This window comes from Xylocopa sonorina, chromosome 18, assembly GCF_050948175.1.
Source record: "Xylocopa sonorina isolate GNS202 chromosome 18, iyXylSono1_principal, whole genome shotgun sequence".
NCBI classification, from domain to species: domain Eukaryota; kingdom Metazoa; phylum Arthropoda; class Insecta; order Hymenoptera; family Apidae; genus Xylocopa; species Xylocopa sonorina.
This window is the reverse complement of record NC_135210.1, coordinates 1,756,808-1,779,617: the sequence shown is the minus strand read 5'-3', so window position 1 is coordinate 1,779,617 and position 22,810 is coordinate 1,756,808. Positions and strand designations below refer to the sequence as shown.

General features: G+C 36.1%; 5 protein-coding genes across 5 annotated transcripts; 3 read left to right on the top strand and 2 right to left on the bottom strand.

The window, feature by feature from the left end:
• Window positions 1-471: 471 nt before the first annotated feature.
• On the bottom strand, window positions 472-7,582 carry LOC143431569 (clavesin-1). The gene is made up of 5 exons (XM_076908400.1): window positions 7,413-7,582; window positions 2,186-2,526; window positions 1,810-1,938; window positions 1,057-1,291; window positions 472-655 (listed from the first exon to the last, which is right to left on the bottom strand). The coding sequence occupies exons 1-5, from the start codon at window positions 7,534-7,536 to the stop codon at window positions 621-623; spliced, it is 864 nt and encodes a 287-aa protein (XP_076764515.1). The 5' UTR covers window positions 7,537-7,582; the 3' UTR covers window positions 472-620.
• Window positions 7,583-12,306: 4,724 nt separating this feature from the next.
• Window positions 12,307-14,573, top strand: Tmem18 (transmembrane protein 18). Its single transcript, XM_076908212.1, has 5 exons — window positions 12,307-12,498; window positions 13,309-13,426; window positions 13,507-13,561; window positions 13,653-13,746; window positions 13,832-14,573. Exons 1-5 carry the CDS (start codon window positions 12,442-12,444, stop codon window positions 13,967-13,969), a joined length of 462 nt encoding a protein of 153 aa, XP_076764327.1. The 5' UTR covers window positions 12,307-12,441; the 3' UTR covers window positions 13,970-14,573.
• Window positions 14,574-15,334: 761 nt separating this feature from the next.
• Mterf3 (mitochondrial transcription termination factor 3) lies at window positions 15,335-16,902 on the top strand. Its single transcript, XM_076908207.1, has 2 exons — window positions 15,335-16,492; window positions 16,590-16,902. The coding sequence occupies exons 1-2, from the start codon at window positions 15,526-15,528 to the stop codon at window positions 16,865-16,867; spliced, it is 1,245 nt and encodes a 414-aa protein (XP_076764322.1). The 5' UTR covers window positions 15,335-15,525; the 3' UTR covers window positions 16,868-16,902.
• On the bottom strand, window positions 16,550-20,915 carry LOC143431451 (endoplasmic reticulum-Golgi intermediate compartment protein 3). Its single transcript, XM_076908208.1, has 8 exons — window positions 20,700-20,915; window positions 20,130-20,288; window positions 19,936-20,052; window positions 19,362-19,402; window positions 19,210-19,274; window positions 18,917-19,140; window positions 18,688-18,816; window positions 16,550-17,555 (listed from the first exon to the last, which is right to left on the bottom strand). Exons 1-8 carry the CDS (start codon window positions 20,782-20,784, stop codon window positions 17,218-17,220), a joined length of 1,158 nt encoding a protein of 385 aa, XP_076764323.1. The 5' UTR covers window positions 20,785-20,915; the 3' UTR covers window positions 16,550-17,217.
• Window positions 18,253-18,675, top strand: LOC143431452 (reactive oxygen species modulator 1). The gene is made up of 2 exons (XM_076908209.1): window positions 18,253-18,389; window positions 18,471-18,675. Exons 1-2 carry the CDS (start codon window positions 18,259-18,261, stop codon window positions 18,577-18,579), a joined length of 240 nt encoding a protein of 79 aa, XP_076764324.1. The 5' UTR covers window positions 18,253-18,258; the 3' UTR covers window positions 18,580-18,675.
• Window positions 20,916-22,810: the final 1,895 nt, after the last annotated feature.

Here is a 22,810-nt window from a genome sequence, read left to right as displayed (position 1 = left end):
TGGTTCGCTGGGGACAGTTTTAATTTACTCCGCGATTAAGATAAACTGTGATAAGCTCGGATGGTAACTCTTGAGAATCTAACTAATAACTCAAAACAATCGTTGAAACGAATAACAGGTTCTTAAATGGTTCGATAAGTTCTCGATATCCTTAATTAATTCGCAATACGTACGTCACGTTTGATAATTGTATGCGACACAGAAATTTTAATGATTTCTGTCCATGCGCAAAGTTATGCTCTTGCTTTACTACTTGTCGATATTTCTCATAAGAATGACGCTGCTTGTGTTATATTTCACTTCCATTTTGCTTAATTGTTACATAATAATTTTATACCAATCGCGCGTAATACTCTCATCGCGTTGAAATTTACAGTTCACATAACATATAAAATAATAAAAAAAATGCATAGAACAATACCAGGAGATGTTTAATTTTACGTTCAATTACAATGATTTTTTTTATAAAAAAAAAAGAAAGAGCGTACGATTAATTATAAATCTATTATGCGAAGTGCAACCACAATCCTTGGAATGCTTAATATATTTTGTACGATAGTGTGCAATCACAGACGCAACATCTTCAGTACACGTGATCCGTGTGTATTGTTGCCCTCGATCTACTTATTCTTCCGGTATCCATACGAGTTCCATTCTGAAACGCAAAAAAACGAATCAACTTTTCCAGTCGTCTGTGTTTGGGATGAAGTTAATCGATTTTCATTAGACTTGAGCACATTTCTGTTTGAAACGAATGTAAAACGTAAAACAATGCTTGCAAAGAACTTTGCAAAGTATAGAATATAAACAATTACTTATGACGACCATCATGGCATTATTCAATACGATTCAATAAGATAGAAATTTTTAATTCCTCTCAGTGCATTTATGTCAAACAACAAATTGAACAGTGACGAGTAATTAAATAATTCGAGCAAAGTTCATTGACTGGTTCACAAATAAACTAATTTATATAATTTTAATATATATCATCGAAGTATAATTATTTTGGCAATATTTCGTTCGAAAAATGCCCAATCCTGATTTCTATCGAACCTTTGATTTTGTCTTCATGTTTTATCAGAGTCGGATACCAATCAGCGCTGGTATAGTCGATTTCCGGTAGGTCACCATCGTAGTTCTTCGGCAAATGAGTAGGCGGGATGTGACTGTGAAGGGATGCCATCTTGTTGCCGTGGAAGAACATACGCGATTTCAACTTCTCCTTCACGAATGGCTTGAACATCTTCCACACCATGTTAAACAGGAACGGTTGCTTCACGACGTGCGCCTAAAATAATTCGAGAGACGTCGACATTGCGGATAACGTGTCGAAAAAGTCACGCGAACCGACCAGGGTTACACAACCACGCTGCTGCTTAAAAATGTGAAGCACGTTACGATTTCAAGCGACCAAAGGTTCAAATAAATATTAAACGTTATACCTTTCCATAACAACACTGTGCTTACTACCATTAATTAAAGCTTTATATTTATAAAAGTGTTGATTGTACTCTGAAACATTAGCAAACCAAGGACGTATCCAGGGTTGAACAGCTACCACATCTTCCAACTTTCAAAGAATTCAAAATAGAATAGAAATGCGAACGACAAACCTCTGAAAAATTGATTAACTGGTTGGTTGTTGGTATTTCAGCATTTTGAAAGAAACTAACTACGAAATAGACACTCGCATCGACTGTGAGTGAGAAATCGCAATAACTGCAACCTGTACACTTCCATTTCTAACTGGATACGCCTCTGTGCGAACAAGAGCAACAAGGATTAAAAGACGAAGTCTCTACAAACCTCCTTCAGACGCACTGGCATGGCGTCCTGGATAAAGTTCAACAGCCTCATGCTAAATGACGGCGTGAATCCCATCGCTTGTTTCATCGCCAAACCATCGAAGTCCATTATGACAACCACCCCGCATATCTACGAGAAAAGAACGATCTGATTAGTCCCTTCGACAACAGGATCAATTCCGCTTTAACGAACAACTAGAATCGACGAATCACGGAACTCTAGAAAAATCTAAGCCCCTTAACTTCGATCGTAATTTGACGTTTGCATAATCAAATATAATCGCGAGCGTGCACGATATATTGCATAGTAATGAGCGTTACAAAACCGAGCGGTATCGCGACGATTATCTTTTTCTTTTATTTCTATTCGAATTTACCTGGGTTTCTGGTTCCAACATGGCAAGCTCGTGAACCAAATAAAGCAGTCGGAACAGCTGATCAGCGCTGACTTTCGATGGATCCCAGGTTTTCCCACAGTTCATCAAAAGCATTCTTCGCCCCTTGTGGTCCCTGCTCTTGATTACATTCACCACATTGCTCTCGAGTATCGCTACCTTCTCGTCAGATGGCAACAGGTTGTCCAACAGCGCCGCGTTCCTCTCCTTGAAGTCAGCCACCCTCAGCATAAGCTCGTACGCGCTTTTCGCGTAGAACTTGCATGGTCGCAGGAAGATCAAGAGGAAATCGTCGTCCGTTTTGAAGTAGATAGTCTTATCCTCTGGAAGTGACGATTAGTTAACTTTTCTACGTGAAATGTTCGTCTTCTTACTACTCAGTTCTTTTTTTCTTTTTTTAAGTAAAATATTCAAGTAGAAGCGCTTGATCTGTAATCGAATGAATCTAATTTACAAATTTTGATTTGCTAAAGAGCGAACTTAAACTGCCAATATTGTAATTCATTTAAATTATTCGCGATCGTAATGCGCGCAGACGTTTACGAGCATCCACGTGGCTGAATTTCCTGCCCATACTGGTATTACCTAATCTACTGTTCGAGCGTTTGATTGTAAAAAATCACTTACACGAATTGTTTGTTCCCAAACAGATTTGAATAAATAAAATTCTACTACAATGTAATGCAATAAAAGCAACTAGAATTTGATAAGTTTCTTATTCAATCTATAATCTTATTCATATTAAACACACAATCTCCATAAATAGTAACAATTGCTGAATCTATTTTAAGCCCACGTACGTCATGCATATAATAAATGATTATTTTGTAATGATTTTATAACGAATTGAGTTCTGCTATCCTCTATTTTCTGCATTAGTTAGTTAGCAATAGTTCTTTAATTAGTTAGTTACTTAATAGTTAGTTAGCAATAGTTAATTAGCAATATTTCTTTGTTAGAAATAGCTACAATAATTGTCAATGAAAAAACCGATGAAAAAATAATCATTGACGAATATCGTACGCTTATTGACACTTGTGACGCTATCGATACTGTTTTCGCGTGGAATTAAACAGAAGCATAAAGCAAAGAAATCGATGCACCAAATTAGGATTCGTAAAATCTTTAAATAGAAGGCAAATACATTATTACCTTACACATTTAAAAAAAAAAACGGATAAATAGTGCATTAACTACCAGATGATTCATATTTCTAATATCGATTGTAATTTATAATAGTACTGTCGAACGTCATTGAACTCGGAGTCAGTTTATTTTTCAAGATGAACTCGTTATCATCTCGTTACGAAACAAAATTATTTACGGTTTAGCAAATACATTTTTGTTATCAAGTCGCGATGCGTTCAATTTCTTCTATCAATTTATCTCATCAATTTGTAACAGTTCTAAATATCAACTTAAACTAGATACAAAATGTTACAAAGCTAGACGAAAGATTACGAAGCTAATCAAATGCTTAGTAATTTTTATTCCTTAATCCTTTCATTCCTTTCATTAATCATTTTAAACATTAGTCATTTCTACATACGTTTAACGATCCAAAGATTGCACTTCTTTCAAACTCTTTGTCTTCGCTTGACAGGAAAAAAATTAGAATTAATTACAGAGCGTTGAGCATTTTGTTTTGATTAGAGAAACGTGAACGAATAATTCTTGTAGATAGATAAGAAACAATGTTAAAATTGATGAGGCATACATTTACAATGTGTTGATATTCTTCTTGGAAGCCAACATTATTTCTAATTACCGAACGATCGTAATCAAGAGTCATCATTACCGCGACGGAAATCGTATTTCAAAAGGAACGATTTTTATTTCACCGATGACAGTCGCAGAAGAAGCTCTTCCGTAGGAAATTACTTTGGGTGCTCCCCGTTAAGGAAATTGCGAGGATCCTCGATTCCGTTCCTCAACAACTGATTCTGTCGAGAAAAATCGAGAAAGGAACAAAAATGCGAGCTGTCTTCGTTAATCGTTAAACGATTGTACTAATAAAAATCATGAAAGATTGTCCAGAGAATGTGACAATTTCTCGCCATACATTGCTCTTCTAACCGTCGAAGAGTACTTCTAAGAGCTTCTAGATTATTCTAAATATCAAGTATTTAAGTGATACGTATTGACACATGAAATTCAAATCATTTAATTTCTTTTGCAAATCAAGATAATCTAGTTTTTAAATGTTGAACTTCACGAAAGGCTAATCAAAGTGAGATGAACTAACTTCTAAGAGCTTCTACATTATTTCAAATACCAAGTATTTAAGTAATAAGTATTTGCACTTGAAATTCAAATAATTTTATTTCTTTTACAAATCAAGGCAATTTATTTTTTAAATGTTAAACTTCACGAAAGACTGATCGAAGTGAGATGAAGTAACATCGTCTAACATTGCCACCAAGAAATCCTCACGAATACTTAACATCCCCAAAGCAACACGATCCAGAATTATTTCGATTTTCGATAGTCGATGCCCAACGTTATCAGCACACTTGCGCGGGCAGTGCAATGAGGAGTACTTGTTATCTGGAGTATTCGAATATCTATGGTATTTTTCGTCAACCTATCGAGGGTCAAGCTCCATGGCGCGTTATCATCGTGGACTTGAGATTGATCGCTTTGTCAGCGATTCCTACGTGCAGATAGACGCACGACTGCGTACACAGGTTGTTTATACGAGCCGGTGCTCATCGCTGAAACATCGGGATTCGAACAAAAATACGATGATAAACTCTTATCGGGAGCAGAAGAAATTAGTGCGACTTATTTCGCTCGATTCGTCCTCTTTTTCGTACTCAAGCGCTGTGCTTGGGTTTTGCTATAGAATGAAAGAGGAGGGAAGGCAGGAAAAGTGAGAAAGAAAAATGAAGAACGTTTCGTTCTGGGTCTGCTAGTGAGAACTCATCAGTAAAGGCTATCTAGCAGGCCTTGCTTTAGATGCTGAGATATTAGAAACAGGTCAGAACTTGTATACGTTTGAACGGATAAGTAATTGTGTACTTTTGGTAAACTGTAACTTGTGCTGTCCCTCTAGTGGCGAATGATAGGAGGCTGCCACAGTACACTTGGTGTTCAGTCAACCCTTCTATAACACGGAAATCTCGTAACACAGTCACTGCGTAACGTTAAGCTACAATTACGACAGCTTTTCTAATTTTATGTGTACACTAAATAATACAAAGTTTGATTTCATAACCGCATGCCTTCCGTGACTTGGTGCAGATGAAGAGAATGCAATCTTTCGAGTTTATTATTGCATTATTTTTGAGTTTCTTATAACACGATATTCGTATAATGCGGTATAAGTTAATTGCATTGTCTATAGCAAAATTGATTGCAGCTCCGATATCTTGGTGCAGATGAAAAGAATGCAATCTTTCGAGTTTATTATCGAATTATTTTTGAGTTTCTTATAACACGATATTCGTATAACGCGGTATAAATTAATTGCATTGGCTATAATAAAGTTGGCTGTAACTCCAATATCGTAGCAAAAGAAATTTCGATTCACAGAACGATCTTGTAGTTTTGTAACAGTCAACAAGTGTCTGTCGTTTATCACTCTTTCTTTCTCTCGTTTTTTTTCTTCCATTCAAATGTTTCTTCCGCGACTTCTTCTCCGAGCGTATTGAAAGCAACGATTACTTTAGAAACAAATGAAACGATTCATTCTAATTGATTCTCTCTCGCTCCTCCATTAGAACGTCGCGTTCTTTTCTTTTCTGTTTCCCTCTGAAAAAAAAATACGCTCGTGTAGATCAGCCTAGGTCAAACGGTTTTTGCTCGTTTTACGACTGCTTTTTTGATGCAAATGTAATTTTTCGCTTTGACATATCGCTAACGACACGTTTCGCATTCACACCCGTTGCAATAACGAATTGAGAAGAAAAAAAGAAGGAAAACTAACGCCATTCATTGTAGTTACACGCGTGAATAGGAAAACTTTGATAGTTCCTGGTCGTTTGGATGCTGATGGTAGCGAGGATCGCATAAGGGGAAGATAAACACGAGTGGAATCTTTTTGGAGTTTCTGTCAGATTGTTTATCTGTCGCGAACGCGCAGCGCTCGTTGAATGAACGCTATAAAAATAAGATAAATTATCGACAACGGGATACAAGGGAGTGGGACAGAGATACAACGATTCGTGTATTGTTTTCGACTGATTCGCGTCGATATGGAATGCTAATACGAATGGCGAGTAAATTCGAAGCGTGGCTGAACGTCGAACGCTTCCGCGCAACAGGTGTTCCACAAATGTGACGTCCACGTTCAGTTCCTCGTCTGTTTACACCGCAAATTGGTCAACGCGGTTTAAATCGATTCATCGTCAATTATTCGACGATCAATATTGAAGCGAACGCTTTTTAATTGGCTACCAAAAAGAATTTTACGTACGACGTTAAGAATGTTTATTGTATCGTCCCTTTATTTGTCGATTAACTTCGATATCGATTAATTTCGAAACAATGTAACTGATCGAAGGTATTGTATCGATAATGGTTTATCTACGATTCAAATGGAAACGGCGCAATCGTATCTTCCAAGTATTTACAGGGAGAGAACTGTACCGATTGCAGCGTATCTATCTTTAGCGGTTCACTGACGAAGTTAATGTTCTCAGCTTTATGGGCAAACATCGATAGACATGATTTAAACAGTGTTACGTATAAACAATGTTATGAATAAATATCGGATATTCTCGAGCAGAAATTGTTTACTCTCGATCCATCATCGCGTGAACAACGTAAAAGTAACCGAACCTTTGATTAACGCCAATTAAAATTAAAACGAACAAATTTCAGAACGACAGAGACATATATATCGATTAGATAAAAGTATTTTTAGTCACGTTCATTCAGCTGATAATTTTCATATACGAATTTCATTGAGTTTAAAAACTAACTGTACCCTCATACTTGTCTCTCAAAAAATCAATGACACAAATAGAACATTAATTAACCCCACTAGATAAATTCCAAACGATTATAGTAGTTTCTAAACTACTGTCAATCAAGTTCAGAACAACAATAACAATAATCGCAGCTTCACTCGAGTCAACGCTCTTCCTGTCGACGCACCAACCTCTGCGACGCGTAAAAAACATCATTTCGAATCCACGTGAACAAGCGCGACTGCTCAAAGAGACTCGAATCGAGAAAAGAATCCACGAAAATCCCGCAGACTCACCCTCGATCAGCTTCTTCAACTCGAGGATCCCTTCTTTGACGACCTCCTCGGTCTCCCTGAGCTCCTTTTTGGCGATGGCCATTACTTCCGGCCTTGGTGGCTGCGCCTCCACCTCGAACGACATTTTTCCGTTTACTACTCGCGTCTACCACAGCTGATCGAACGCTTGGCTACCGATGAGACGATCCTCGCAACAGGACCACCGTGATATATCTGAGGCATGATATATGTAGCACGAGGTGGTGGAGAATGTGGAGAAGGAGGAGGAAGCTTCAACTTGTCTACTATGTGACCAATCTTTGACCGCTCAAAGTCCAAACGGCGCGCCGCGGCCCGATTCTCTCACTGTTTTGGTACGTTCGTTTCCCATCGGTCAGCGTAACGTCGAGAGACGGTGGTTGATAAAGCTTGCAGCCCGAAAATACTGCTACGATTTTGATAACGGCCCTCTAGTCGTAGGCGAGAGCCAAATCTTCTTTAATACTCTCTGATAAATCGGTTTATTAAACTGGGGGACCGATGGTGGTAAATTTTCGTTCAACAGTGGGTTTAGAAAGAAGTAAAAATAAGACGACAGAGTTTTGGAAAGTTTTCATTGCTAAATACTTCATTCCTGGATTGAATGTAAGAAATAGATGAGAAAGGATAGGGTTTTGGACACTTTGTCAATCAAGTCTGACTCCATTGTTGAATCCTTGAGAGTGGATGCGAAAATGGGGTTGTTGAAGAGTATAGAATGTACGATCTTGTTGTAGTTCTTGCTTAGAATCGTTTACAGTATGAAACTCGCGAGAATGGATTTAAGGATAAAATCGTGAAGATTAAATGTTGAAATCCTCTTCGTCTCATAATGATTGTATTATCGTGAAGATAATACGAAAATGTAATTTTGAAAGTTGCTCTATCTTCAAAAGAAGTAGTTTTCGCAAAGAAGTTGAAATGAGATCTTAAACTGCTTTCCTTAAGACTCGTAAAGCTTTAATGTTTGCGGATAGAGACTATCGCATTATCCTTCCAATTTCTGTTAGTAACACGTACGGAAGAGAAGTCGTAGAAAGTGTTTCGAAATGTATTTATCAGGTGGCTGATTAAATAATAAACGTTAAAGATTGTACTGTGAACATTGGCTTACTGAATCAGCGTAGCTAATTCCACGTATCTTAGAGTAAACACATGACTCCTTTTCCCAATGAGATTGCATGGTTGGATGGATAGTTCGAAGATGCTACGAGGTAAATCGGGAAACAAGAATTCGTATCGTGTGCTGTGCGACGAAACGTACTCGCACAGGTGACAGTGGATATTAATGTGCTTCAGTGATCGACGATCCAGATACGAGAGATTAATGAGATATAAAAAGTGTTGATATGTTTTACGTACGAAATTACAGAACTTGGATTTTGAACTCTTATCTAATACGAAATCTATTATCGTCGTAGATACCTGCACACATATTTAAATTCCCTTTAAAACGGATTAGACGAAAACCCAATAACACGCCAGTCGAATCGTTTAATTGCATTACGTAAAAAGAGAACAAAATTAATTATTGCATTTTGCTTTAATATTACCATTTACTATTATTAGCTGCTACTGTTGCTACAATATTGGTACTTTAATTTCACCCTTCTGCAAATTAAATACACCCTTTTTGTAAATCAAGTACTTGTACTTAAGTAGTTTATTTGATTTACAAACAGATGAACGTGATTATGAGCTGCTACTGCTGTTACAATATTGGTGCTTTAAATTCACCCTTCTGCAAATTAAATACACCCTTTTTGTAAATCAAGTACTTCTACTTAAGTATTTTATTCGATTCGCAAAGAGGTGAACATGATTTGCAAAAGGGTGAATTCAGAATGCCAATACTCCATTATATTATTTATGTAGCGCAAATAACAAATATTAGCTGTCACTTGTAACAATTGACCGTAATCAAAGATAAAATCAGTGCCACACGGACGTACACAAACATGAGGAGAAAAATAAGTAAAAGGTCCTTCACATCTTTAAACTTCTTATCGGAAGATAAGATTAATAAAACTCAATAAAGTATAACGGTCACCAATTTTAGTCTGTAATCGACAGAAATTGTTAGATTTATCCATATTTGTTAAACGTAAAACGATAATAAATAATGCTGACGCCTACAAAATCCAGAAAAAAATTCAATAATTTAAAGACAAAGTAAACTTTTACATTTATGTAAACCTAATATCAGTGACAGTTTGTAGTTAAAATTATTGGGGATGCTGCACAGTTCTATGCAAAGATTCTTCTTCAAAGATTTCTACCTTTTTCACTAACTATGGAATGGCTACTGACATTAAACTTAAAGATTACATATTGTACAAGTATAAAGAAAGAATTAAAGAAAAAAAGACTCATTATCGATAATATTAAGTGGAAATAGGGATTGCTGCAGTTCCGCAGTGTACACTGAAAGAACTGGTTTAAAGTATTATACATATATAGAATTATAATCCGCAGATGTAATCTTCGCAATGAAATGCAAGAGAAAGGAAGACGTATCGAACACCCATGAAAGTATCGAGAATTTCACTACACTTCTATCTACAAAATAATTTTTTATAAGAGCTAACTTTTAAGAAGTACGTTTCCAACAATTTTCTACACTTATTGAAGTAAGAAAAAACTTACACATGAGCGGACAAAATGTATCGTCGATGATAATAAATTCTTGCAGGACACATATTAAGTGGCGAACAGCGGATCACCAAGCAGCGATGCGTCCTCAGACAGATAAAAATACGATTAAAGTCCAATATAATAATTTCACTGACTCAAAAGAGTGACTTCACTATGATGAGTATACTGGAACAACTGCATGGCTGTGCTCATGTAGCGAGAAAGAGAACAGATACAGCGGGACTGCGAGCCAAGGTTAAAAATGCCTAACCAAGCAAAGATATGCGCGATGTAACACGCAAAATGTGAGACTCGTCTTCGATACTATTTTGTTATTATTTGAGCAGAGCGTCGTTTAATCCTGATAATCAGATAACAAACAGACGTTAACAACAATCTTATAATTTTTATTGCGCAAACAGCAGCATAGATATATGCACCGTGGCGTTATTGAAAGGAAAGTTAGCGATGAATAAGTTGCTCTCGTGCGCTTGCGATGAAGCCAGCTTCGTGACTAACGCGACACATGCATCTTCCTTTTATGTTCGAAGACACGATTTCTTTGCGGGAATAACCATCAACTCCTCGCTCTGGTTCATTTGAATATCGTCGTTAATTATTGTACCCACATACTTATTCTATTGGCACAGCTGTCGACGTGATTCAGTTTCCGATATATTTTAAGATAATCGAGGCGACAGGTTTACGCGCGCGCGTGTGTCTAATTAAAAAAATGAATACAAATCATCCGTCCTCTGTGAAAAATGCATCGTAAAATAAGCTCGCGTGGAGTTACAAACATTTAGCAGATACAATCATATAGATAAGAAATTTGTTTGATATTGTTACGCTAGTTTTTGAGGAATTAGAAGTTTGATTCTTAATTATAATTTTTGTAATAATTGTTATGTAATAACAAGGTATTTACGTATGAGAATTTGAGTATTCAATTCTAAGGGTCCATCAAGTTCCATCAACGAAGTAATAGACACTAATAAAATTGATAATACTAAAACACTACTAATTAATAAAGTATAGGCTATTATAATAGAAAAATGTGATTGTGCAGAGTCACGATTTCGCAGTAGTTACTAGAAGGTGAGAAAAGCATGGATACATAAGTTCGAGCAAGCTTAAAGGAAGGCCTTTTCGCTGTGCAGACATTGCGGTGAGAAGACAAATCCAAGCTTGGGGTGGAGGATGCACAGATGAATGAACCATAGTGGACGACCCGTGAATGAATGAGTTATACGCGAATGAATTATAGATGAATGAGCTATGGTTAGACGACCCATGGATGAATGAGGCATGAATGGAAGAGCCATGGAGAAGCCAAGAGTGGAAGAGCTATGGTTGGACGACCTATGGATTAATGAACCATGGATAGAAGAGCCATTATAATATAAACATTAATATTAATTACCAATATTTTGTAAATTCGTAAGGTTACTATATAGTTGTTATATTTTCAGATTTCTATCTTGATTTTCTAATTAATTTACTGACTGCATGATTAGTGCTTATACTGTGGCTGTTAAGTTCTTTGCCATCATCGAGGGATGCCATCATTTCCACTTAAAACTAATTATAAACTAACACATAATTATGCAGTATCATTAGAGTATCATACGTAAACTCTGTTATCTACTATCGTTAGCCCTACAAAACAAGTAGCCTCGATAAATGTAAATAAAACTAACCTATGGCAGCCATTTGCTTAAACTATTTGCTACGTAATTCGTAATTGCATTACGATATGATGCAATTAATAATTACGTATCAAATATATAGTTCCCAGGTCTCACCACGTGGAGGTTGCTGCGAATGGAGACCCACTCTGCCTATCCACCCTCTTGTCATACAAATTATTATTAAATAACACATTCTTTCAGAGAATATTTGCAATACAATATTGCTACGCAAACTCACATTGAAATAAGCTGTTTTTATTTTTTATCGCGTGTTGTTTTAACAGAGGCTGCCCATACATTGATATCGTATCGACGATCGAGTCGGCTGTTTTTAAGTCCGAAGCACACCTGCAGATGTCGTTACACAATCGCACTGTTTCTCTATGCGCTGCGAATGTGTGACGCTGTTAAGCTCCGTAAAACAGCGTACACTCATCGCGTACGAGAAAGACACGAGTCGTTGCAGAAAAAGGAGGAAGAAACTGTTCGTTTCTCTGCAGTATTTGTTTCTCTCGTGTGTCGCCGCCGTTGTTCGCGGCGTTCGTTTTCAGTTTCACTTAATTCCTCTCGCCGTTGGCCAAGCCGCTCACAGGAACGAACCCGCGGGAGACTGGTGTGGTCCAAAATTTCGTTTCACGGATGTGTACTTCCCTCGCGTACACACGGGGAGCTTTTTCAGCAATAGGATGTCGGAGGACCAAATCAAGTCTCCGATCGACGGTATTCTGCCGTTCTTACAGAGCGTGAGTGGGACGATTATTGTTCATTTTCGCTGCACAACGCTTCGCCAGACCTTCTAAATTGATCACCCGCTGCCCTCATTATTGCATTCGATCCTTTTTGTTGACTTTTTCGACGCGCTCGACCTATCAGGACGCTATTTTCCTTCTAGCATTTTTCCCTTTTTTTCTCCTCCCTGCAACGTTCATTTTTTAAGCAACGATCGGCGAAAAAAATTTCGTCGCAAGAAACACTGTTGACACGAAACATGGTAATACAAGTTGACTCACGGTTTAATTCCATGCGGAACGCGTGACACAATTCGCGTTTGGCTTCCCCCCCGTTGGTACGAATCCGTAAAAAGTACCGAATAAACATCGATTGACAATTTTGTTTTCGATGCGCGCATCGCCGTTTATTAATTTAATCGGTTTACTCTGTGAATCAGCAGATATCGTTCGATTGTACCGTATTCAACGGGTTTCGTTCAAATTCAGAATACATTAGATGATATTTAATTTGCAAATTAATTGTATACCTTTACTAAACGGATGCATATAATTAACACTTTAATAATAGATGATGTATCACATTTTCAAAATGTGGATGAAGAGAATGATATGGCTCATGGTTAAATATTAATTACATATATACAGGACATTTATAAATAAATATCGAATATTACATGCTTTCTATGTTTCTTTCTTCTGTAAGAGATCACATCGGTATCTATGATGTTACCAAAATTGTAATATTTTTTTTTTCATTACCATTTGCCATTGCAAAATGAGCATAAACATAAAACTGATTTAATTCAATTGTATTTTTTACAGATTGAGTGGCGAGATCCATGGCTTGCATTATTATTAACTTTCCACGTTGCCGTCACAATGACTGCATTGATGACGCGGAATCATGCTAATTTTCAAATAATGTTATTTTTCGCTTTACGTAAGTATTCTTTGCTTTGCCACTGGTTTATTAGTTATTTACTGCAGCACATGTTTATATTGTCTATATTTACGCCGTAGTACTCTTGGTATATTTCTCCGAAAGCATAAACGAAGTTGCTGCATCTAAATGGATGTAAGTAATCTAAAATAATGCAAATAGTTATAAGTGAGTGCAATTAAAAATAGTCGAATGTATAAATAACGTTTGTAATAAATTTCAATAGGTTATTCTCAAGGCAACAGTATTTTGACTCAAATGGTCTCTTCATATCTATAGTATTCTCTGTGCCTATCTTAATGAATTGTATGATTATGATTGTAAGTATAAATAGATAAAACGTTCAATCAAAGTTTAAGATAAATTTTTTTATCTATTAAATTGCACGTATTTTATCTTTTCTAGGCAAGTTGGCTTTACCAATCCAGTCAATTAATGACTAATTTGAAAAGAGCTCAATTGAGGCAACAAGCAAGGAATCGGGAAATAGAAGACGAGTCTGTGAATGCGAATGGCACTGTTGTGAGAGAAAAGCAGGAATAATCTTTCTAGTCCAATGGCAGGAATCGAGGAAATTAAATGAAAGATTGTGGGGAGAAATGATGAGGGTCCAATCTCTGCAATTTTTTGATAACGAGAAACAAAGCTTTCTGTACCTTACAGATATTATTACAACCTATCAAGTTTAAGCTCAATCCTGAGGAATTGATATCGGTTAGCATACTTTATTTTTAAACTAATGGTAATATTTATTGTACAGAGCTAAAAAGTTAATTGACGAAAAGAAGGTGAGTGTTCGGTTAGATAAAAAAATTTACGAACGTGCTTCCCATAACAGATTTATAAAAGTTATGGTACACAGAGTATTTTAATTACCAAATCTGCAATATCGCAGGGGATAGCAACACGTCGTCGACAGAAACAGGCAAAGTGAAATAGCTCTGTCGCTTGAACAGCCTTTTTACAGCTCTGCATGTTATATTTATAAAATGAACTCTCATCGTTTTTCATTCTTGATCTTTCAAATATAAAAATGTATATTATACTACAGAAAAAAAAAGTCAACGTGTTCTTAGTACGGATACAGTGGTATATAATGGTATTATAAATTTTGAAGGCATTTTGTGTTCAGCATAGCATTTTTCTTTTTAAAAAACGCTACTGCCGACATAGCCATTGCTGTAACCCATATTCAAGTTGACTAAGTACGATTACCAATTAGAATGTGATTCGAAAATTTTAGAGGTAATTCATTTAGCAGCGACATATTTGTGCGTGAAAAAAAGACGCAACTTGAAAAGTACTAAATATAACGCGATCCTCGAGAGGATATTGTTATCTTATATTAAGGTACATTCCGAAAAGTCTCCATCTTTGTTTTAACGTTGAAATGTTCATTGCAACAACAGTGTTTTTTCAAACATTATTAATGTACTTACTATTGTAACAAGTATCGTTTGTTACAAAAGCTGATTAAAAAAGGAACGGCATAATTAGATAATAATGGCTCTAGATATGTATATGTACGTATGTATGTGTGTGAATGAATATATAGATTTTTTCAGGATCGTAGTGTATCGTGAATGAATTACAATCAATTGTAGCATCCTATTCGTGTTGTATACTTGTGTAAATGATCAAATTCTTGCCGTCGTAACATTTACTGCGTGACTAATCAGTTTAAATAGTAAAGTATTTCTTTTTAAAACTGTATATTCTTCAACCCCATCCATCTTTTCCATTACAGTCGCAAATCTTGAAAATAAATAGAATTTTTCTGCATCAATCACTTCGCTATTTTTATAGTTCAAACTCGATTACACGCGTGATGCTTAAAAGCGTTTCGATAAAAATATAAAAAAAAAAAAAAAATAGAATCTAGAGCACGCTTGTGGTCATATACCCTCATCAAATGTTAGATCTATACTCTATCTTGTCTATGGTAAAATTTACGAACAAGTTTACATCGTATAGTAATGTGTATAACAAGCATTAAAAGCATGTATCCCTTTATCTATTACTAATTAAGAAGTTATGTCTGGTGTGGCTTGTTAAGCTTTGTGTATTGTATAACATATTGCTATATAACATTGCTAAACATGATTTCACGATCGTACGCATTTTTAACCTTAACACAGTGTCAAGCTGGCAGAATTAAAAACCTTGTTCTTCGGAATCTGACAACAAGTTCCAAGTTTCTCGTCTGTTCTTCAATTGACAAACAAAATAAAACGCCAAATGATAATCTTAAAGAGTGTCACTTATTGGAGAACATCAAACCTGGCAGTACAGGTTATACCGAAGAGTGCAAAAGAGCTTTGTTTGTGCAAGGCAATGGAAATGTTGAAAACGAAGGTGATGGAAAAGTATCAACTGAATTGGAACCTATGCAAAGCGTGGAATTATTGGAGAAAGATAAATTCGACGATGCCTTGGAGGACATTGACGAAAAATTACCAGGACCGCTTGATCCTTGCGATGAAGATCTGTCTCACATAGGACCTAATATAACAGCAACCTTCAATTTTGCAAAATTTGCGGATCAGTCACACACGATTCAACAATTAGTCAAATTGGGAGTAGAGTTGTACAAGTTGGAAAGGGACAGAGATGTAGTAGAAATGTTTCTGAGCCTTGATTTTGGTAGGAACATAAAACCATACATACAATTTTTACACGACTGCGGTGTAAAGCCAGAAGGTCTTGGTCGTTTCATAACCAGGAATCCCAATATTTTCAAGGAAGATATGGATGATCTTTACACAAGAATCAGATACTTAAGAGCTCATAATTTTATGCCAGAAATGATAGAAACCATAATAAATCGTCATCCTCCTTGGTTGTCTTTTTCTACCAAAGATATAGATTCGAGGTTAGGTCACTTTCAACACACTTTTAAACTGAACGGTTATCAAGTAAGGTGTTTAACTGTTAAAAGCCCAAAATTAATTACCTACGACATGAACCGGATAAGAGCCAGTACGTTCGCTGTGAAAGAAGAAATGGGTTTTAATGAAAATGAAACGAAACTCGTTTTACTTAAAGCGCCACGAGTATGGATTCGTTGTAAGTAAATAAAATACGAATCACAACGCCGATGAACATATAAGACAATGTCGATGATAATTTTTACGATGAAAAACATGTTTTATTTTAATTTCAGCTAAGGTATCAGTGGTAAACTCCTTTGATTATCTTCACAACACTATGGAATTGTCACATGCTGCTATAAGTCGAGAACCACAGGTTTTACTCTGCAGAAGAAACAGACTTGAAACTAGACATAGATTCTTAGTAGAATTAAAACGAAATCAATACGACCCTACCAAACCATTGTACGTGTCACCATTAAGTTTAGTCGAAAATAGCGATATCGATTTTTGTAATCAAATTGCAAAAGCTTCTATTCTCACCTACAATGAATTTCTAAAGTCCTTTTAATGTACATAAAATAAATATAAGTTCGCTCTTGTAAATATCTATATTTTCAGCCTTCCATTCTTTTAAGAAGTATTCTTTTTTTTTATTGTATACGTTCGACTTATAAATAGATCTTTTCACGTATAGCCTAGAGATTTTTATGTACAGTTTCGTATGCACGTATATCTTACACAAAAACGTTTCGTCAGTTGTGCCAATACCACCATTTGGAACGATATAAAAAAATTAATAGACCTTATTATAGTTACATCGGCGTTTCTTTCGCCTCGTTGACGCGTGTCGGTGAAAAATCAAGTCACTTTACAAAAGATATCCCTCGACGTTCCACAAATACTTTCCGTTTACAAGTTTCAATTGAACTTTCCTAGCTCAATCTTCCTCTGTATCGCTCTGACCGAGTGATACAACAACGAGTCTATCAACCCAGCAACGGTGAACACGCCACCGATAATCGCGCATGTATTCGTCGCGAAATGGCCAAATGATTTCGCTTTTTCGGTGTATTTGACCATCAGCGGGCTTAATTCGTAATTGAAAAATATCCCAGGCATTCCTGATTCGCCACTGAACAAGGACACCTGCCTGGCGTGGCGAGTTACCGAGAATTGATTGGTCAACAACGTGGAGCCATCCGCGCGCACGTAGGTCGTTGGGACGATTTTGATGTAATGATAAAACATCATCGCGCCTGAAACAGAAACAACGAAATAACCGCGTTGAACTTCGGTTCGCTTACGGTGTTATTTACTGAGGTACACTGAAAAAGAAAGGCGTAACGATTTTGTGTATATCAAAATTGAAAGTAAAGGAGAAAGAACTTTCGATAAAGCGTGCTGCTGCGAGGTACTCGCGTAGAACTTAAATAGTCCGCCATTGGGAGCGACGTCAGCACCGGAAACAGAGAAGAGAGAGAGAGAGAGAGAGAAGGAACAGTCGTCTTGCATATCATATACGAGGAAACTAACATGGCATCTTTTCTACACTACCCTGTTGGTGTAATGTGTTGAACGTATTTTGTGGAGGATTGTGTAGATCGTGAGAACACGAAAAGATCACCACAGGATCGAGAAGCGTTACAAGTTTCAAAGGCGAAGTTTAACTCGTGAGTGATGTTGCTTATACCTGACGTCTGCGAATATGTTCACGTGTAGGAACGAATTGCTGCGAACTATGCCGGGGATAATTAATAGAATCAGTTCCACAATGCGTTACGATTAATTTACAAATATTGGATCGAACGATCGATCGAGAGTTAACGTCACATTTTGCTTATATTAATGAAAAAAGTTGTTGCTAATTTTTGGTTATATAAAAAAAAAAAAAAAAAAATAGCTACGCGAGAAATAGGTTAACATGCGTGTGATTATATGGTAAACTGTTCGTAGAGTAACATGCCAGTCGTACCAGGAGTGTATCAGCAAGCAGCTCCTTCATGCTGGGATAGGATGAAACTTGGTTTCATGATTGGGTTCTGTGTCGGCATGGCATCGGGTGCCTTGTTCGGGGGATTTTCAGCGTTTAGGTATCTTTAATGCATTTATCATTTAAATAACTTTCACAGGATGTTTGCGAAACGGAGCGTTAATGGAATGTTTATTACCAGATATGGATTAAGAGGGAGGGACCTAATAAACAATGTTGGAAAAGTGATGATTCAAGGTGGCGGAACGTTTGGTACATTTATGGCCATAGGAACAGGAATAAGATGCTAGTACTCGAAGACCCGTTATGTTTCACGTTTAGGATACAAAGGACTGTAATGTCGTACAGAATATTCAGTTGATTTCTTAATAAACTATTTCTACGGAGCAAGGGCATACCTTCCGTTGCGACCACAGTGGTATCGTCCATAGGATTTGTTTTTCCTGGAATGTTTAGTCCGAAACTTAAATGACGAATCTTATGGGTCATATTAAATTGCGTTGATGTATACGGTTGAACGTCGTGCACTATAAGCAGATTTAAGAACACCGTAAAGATTAAAAAATTTTGTTTATGTAAAAAATTTTTAGTTTGCTCAAGAAATAATAATACACATTTCTTATTTACCATGTACATGGTTAACAGAGAAGCTATCACCTGGTGCAATGTGAAAACTTCCTCCTACCCTATTCACTTCCATGTAACCATAGATTTGGCACCCTTGGGTGAAGGCAGTTTTCATCTTTTCCACTGATTTATCATTTTGACATTGTTTTATCATTCCCGGGTCAGGCGGAGCCCAATTTTTGAGCCTGTAGGCTTCTCTTACGTCTTCGCAAGTATTGCAACACCTACAGATTTAATTTAATTGTACGACAAGTTTTTATGAATACACATTTAATTGTATTGCAATACTGTACTTAATAGTTTCACTAGAGGCTCCGTAACAATCCCCACATACTTTCACAGTAGTACTTTCCATTGTCTATGAAAAATAATATATCTTCTTTAAATGTAACTTCCAAAAATTATATAAGACTAATGTATAAAAATTTGTAGATAATTTGCTCACCTTCGCCGTCGTTTTACTGAGTGCTTTTGTGTCAGTAATATCTACAATAAAGCAAGAAAAAGGTATCGACTGCATATTATTTGTTTCAACTATTCTAACAACGTTTTAACACTTAGCCGACCAAACAGGGAAATCTCCCCACTTTAAAGTAAATTAGTGGACTGGAGTTGTTCACAATTATTGACTAACTCTTTCTATAAAGCATAATATATAATAAAATCCACCATTTAAAGGTGAAAATTACTTAAAAAGACATACTCAGTTGGGACTAAATAAAGTTATAGTGATACGAGATGCGACAAATAAATTTTAAAATGTAAAGTGTAAGGTATAAAAAAATACCATTAAAAATATTCAGAAATGACAATGAAATTGTTACTGTAAGATATAATTGACCACTTAAATAATTTTTAGTCTTCTTTGATTTCAAATAGTGAATATCAGTTCTTGTTACTTGCAAACCGTACAATTTGCTGTGGCGCGAGTGGTCATTTAAGTGTTAAGATTTTTACGCAGGTATATTCAATAGCAAAAAATCTCTAAAAATAAAATTATAATAACAATATTCTTATACCTGTCCTTTGGGGATCTTCTATTGGTTTCCCATTTAAATCTAGGCGCCTTTTAAATATATTGTGTTCTATTTGTAAATGCTGTTCACCCGTCGTGTCCATCGCATCTATCGATAAAACTGAAACACGTTCAATTTAATACACTCGTCACTATTATTTAGTACACGTTCGCGTACACAAAATGATCTACACTTACGATCACACGATATCGTAGGAACAATTATATCTAAATTAATTCTTAATTTCGAACCCCTCGAAGTGTCCACAAATAGTTCTTCACTTAAGCTCGGCGTCAGATAATAGTTCACTTCGGATAGAAACAAAATACCCATGATAATGGTACTAATAATTGTCACTGAAATCACACACAGTAGTAAACAATGGATGAAAAAGAGGTTATAAACTTCATTTATGCTTGATGTCACATGTAAACAATAGCCATAAGTTAGCGAAAGGTTTCAACGAATATGATACATAAAAATTGAAATGTGGTTACAGAAAACAATAACGATGATGATATTCCAATTCAGAGGCTAGAAAACAAGAACTTTAAGATATATTGAACGGTATCAAAAATTGAGGTTAACCATATCCGTTCGTCGCGTTGTGTTATCTCGAAAGCAATTATCGTTACGAAAAGAAATTACTCGAACATTCTTGAACGTGGTAACTAGGCTAGAAAATGATCACGTTCGCAGAAAAATGCATCGCAAGCTGGCTCGTGCCAGTACAGTAATGTAAAATTTTGACAAGTGAAACGTTTTACCAATGGCACCACTAAATGTTCGCACAAGTATATCCGCTTCCTCGCGCACTTTTGGGTGCACGTCCAGTTGTCGTAATATTTGCATGTTCAGTCGACAAAATAAACTCGCCAACACGGATAAAACCGTGCTCGAACAATGCTTGACGTGCCAACTTTTCCCGCAACTCGTATGTGACAACGCGACAAACCCGGAAATGTGGCAGACGGTGAAACGTGATTGGTCGTCGCCGACACGTCGAGTGCAGTCATCGACCAATCACCTTTCGCGGTCATTCGCCACTTTTATTTAAATACGCTCATTCCTTTGGCGCTCTCGTAAGCAGAACTTAATCTCTGCTCGTTTACTGTAAAAATTCAACTGTATAAGAAATTCACTGTACCTGTACAAAAATGTAGTAGTTTTTTGTGATATGTGGTGTAAAAAGAACACTAAAGATTATGGATAATTCCGTTCACTGCAGCATTTAATATAAGATTACTGCGAAATGAATTATTATTACTTGAATAATGGTTTCACACTTTAGTAGAGTAATATGCATTATGAAATACACTGCGAAAAGGTTTTTCAGCTTTCATATATCCACTGTAACAACTTAACACTATTATTATAATATGTTTTAACAAGCATTTTGTTGTGGAATTTTAATTGCAAGTAAAATATTTCAATAGTTCCTGCAGAAAGTTAAGATAGAAATAGAAAAGAATTGTTGCATGAATTATTATTACTTGAATAATGGTTTCACACTTTGGTAGAGTAATATGCATTGTGGAACACACTGTGAAAAAGTTTTTCATCTTTTATGTATCCACTCCAACAAATTAACACTATTATTATAATCTGCTTTAAGAAACATTTTGTTGTGGAATTTTAATTACCTGTAAGATATTTCAATATTTCCTGCAGAAAGTTAACATAGTAATAGAAAAGAATTGTTGCATGAATTATTATTACTTGAATAATGGTTTCACACTTTGGTAGAGTAATATGCATTACGAAATACACTGTGAAAAAGTTTTTTACTTTTTATATATCCACTCTAACAAATTAACACTATTATTATTCCTGCAGAAAGTTAAGATAGAAATATAAAAGAACTGTTGCATGAATTATTATTACTTGAATAATGGTTTCACACTTTAGTAGAGTAATATGTATTATGAAATACACTGTGAAAAGGTTTTTCACTTTTCATATATTCACTCCAACAAATTAACACTGTTATTATAATATGTTTTAACAAACATTTTGTTGTGAAATTTTAATTGTCAGTAAAATATTTCAATATTTCTTGCAGAGAGTTAAGATAGAAATAGAAAAGAATTGTTGCATGAATTATTATTACTTGAATAATGGTTTCATACTTTAAGGTTTTTCACCTTCCATATATCCACTCCAACGAGTTAACACTGTTATTATGATATTGTTTAAGAAACATTTTGTTGTGGAATTTTAATTGCAAGTAATATATTTCAATATTTTTTGCAGAGAGTTAAGGTAGAAATAGAAAAGAACTGTTGCAGGTAAATATGGTCGAGGAAGGTGTAAATGATTAAAATCCGTAACGAACTGTCGATAAACTTTATTCTTCCGTGTATCGCGAGACACGATCGAGTGCTCCCGTTCGAATGCGCGTACAGCGAGATCGGCAACGGTCGTGTTTTCGCGTGTATACGTGTCAGAGCGTTAGAAAAAACTATGTTATTAGACGCGTCTTACGTAAAACTCTCCGAGTATAAGAGAATAGCTCGTCTCGACATAGTAGGTCTTCGCCGCGAGCCGATTAAACGGCCGCGCAATTAAGGCACTCTATGCCAGGAATATGTTCAGGGTGCGCACGAGCGGTACAAATAAGATCCATGAAGTACACAAATGTATATAATACGTATATAGATAGACCTCTAGAAAAGAAACGACCCTACGATAAATGGTAAGTAAACGTACACCATATGCAGGCTCGTGGTTCGACGAAAATTAAAACTAGGCGTACCCTAAAATTAATTGGACGGCGGTCTAATGCTTACTTTAAAACCCGTTCTCTAAACTTGCTATTACCAAACGATTAAGGGGAATGTATGCGAGAATTTATCGATAAAATCATGTTACGATTCTT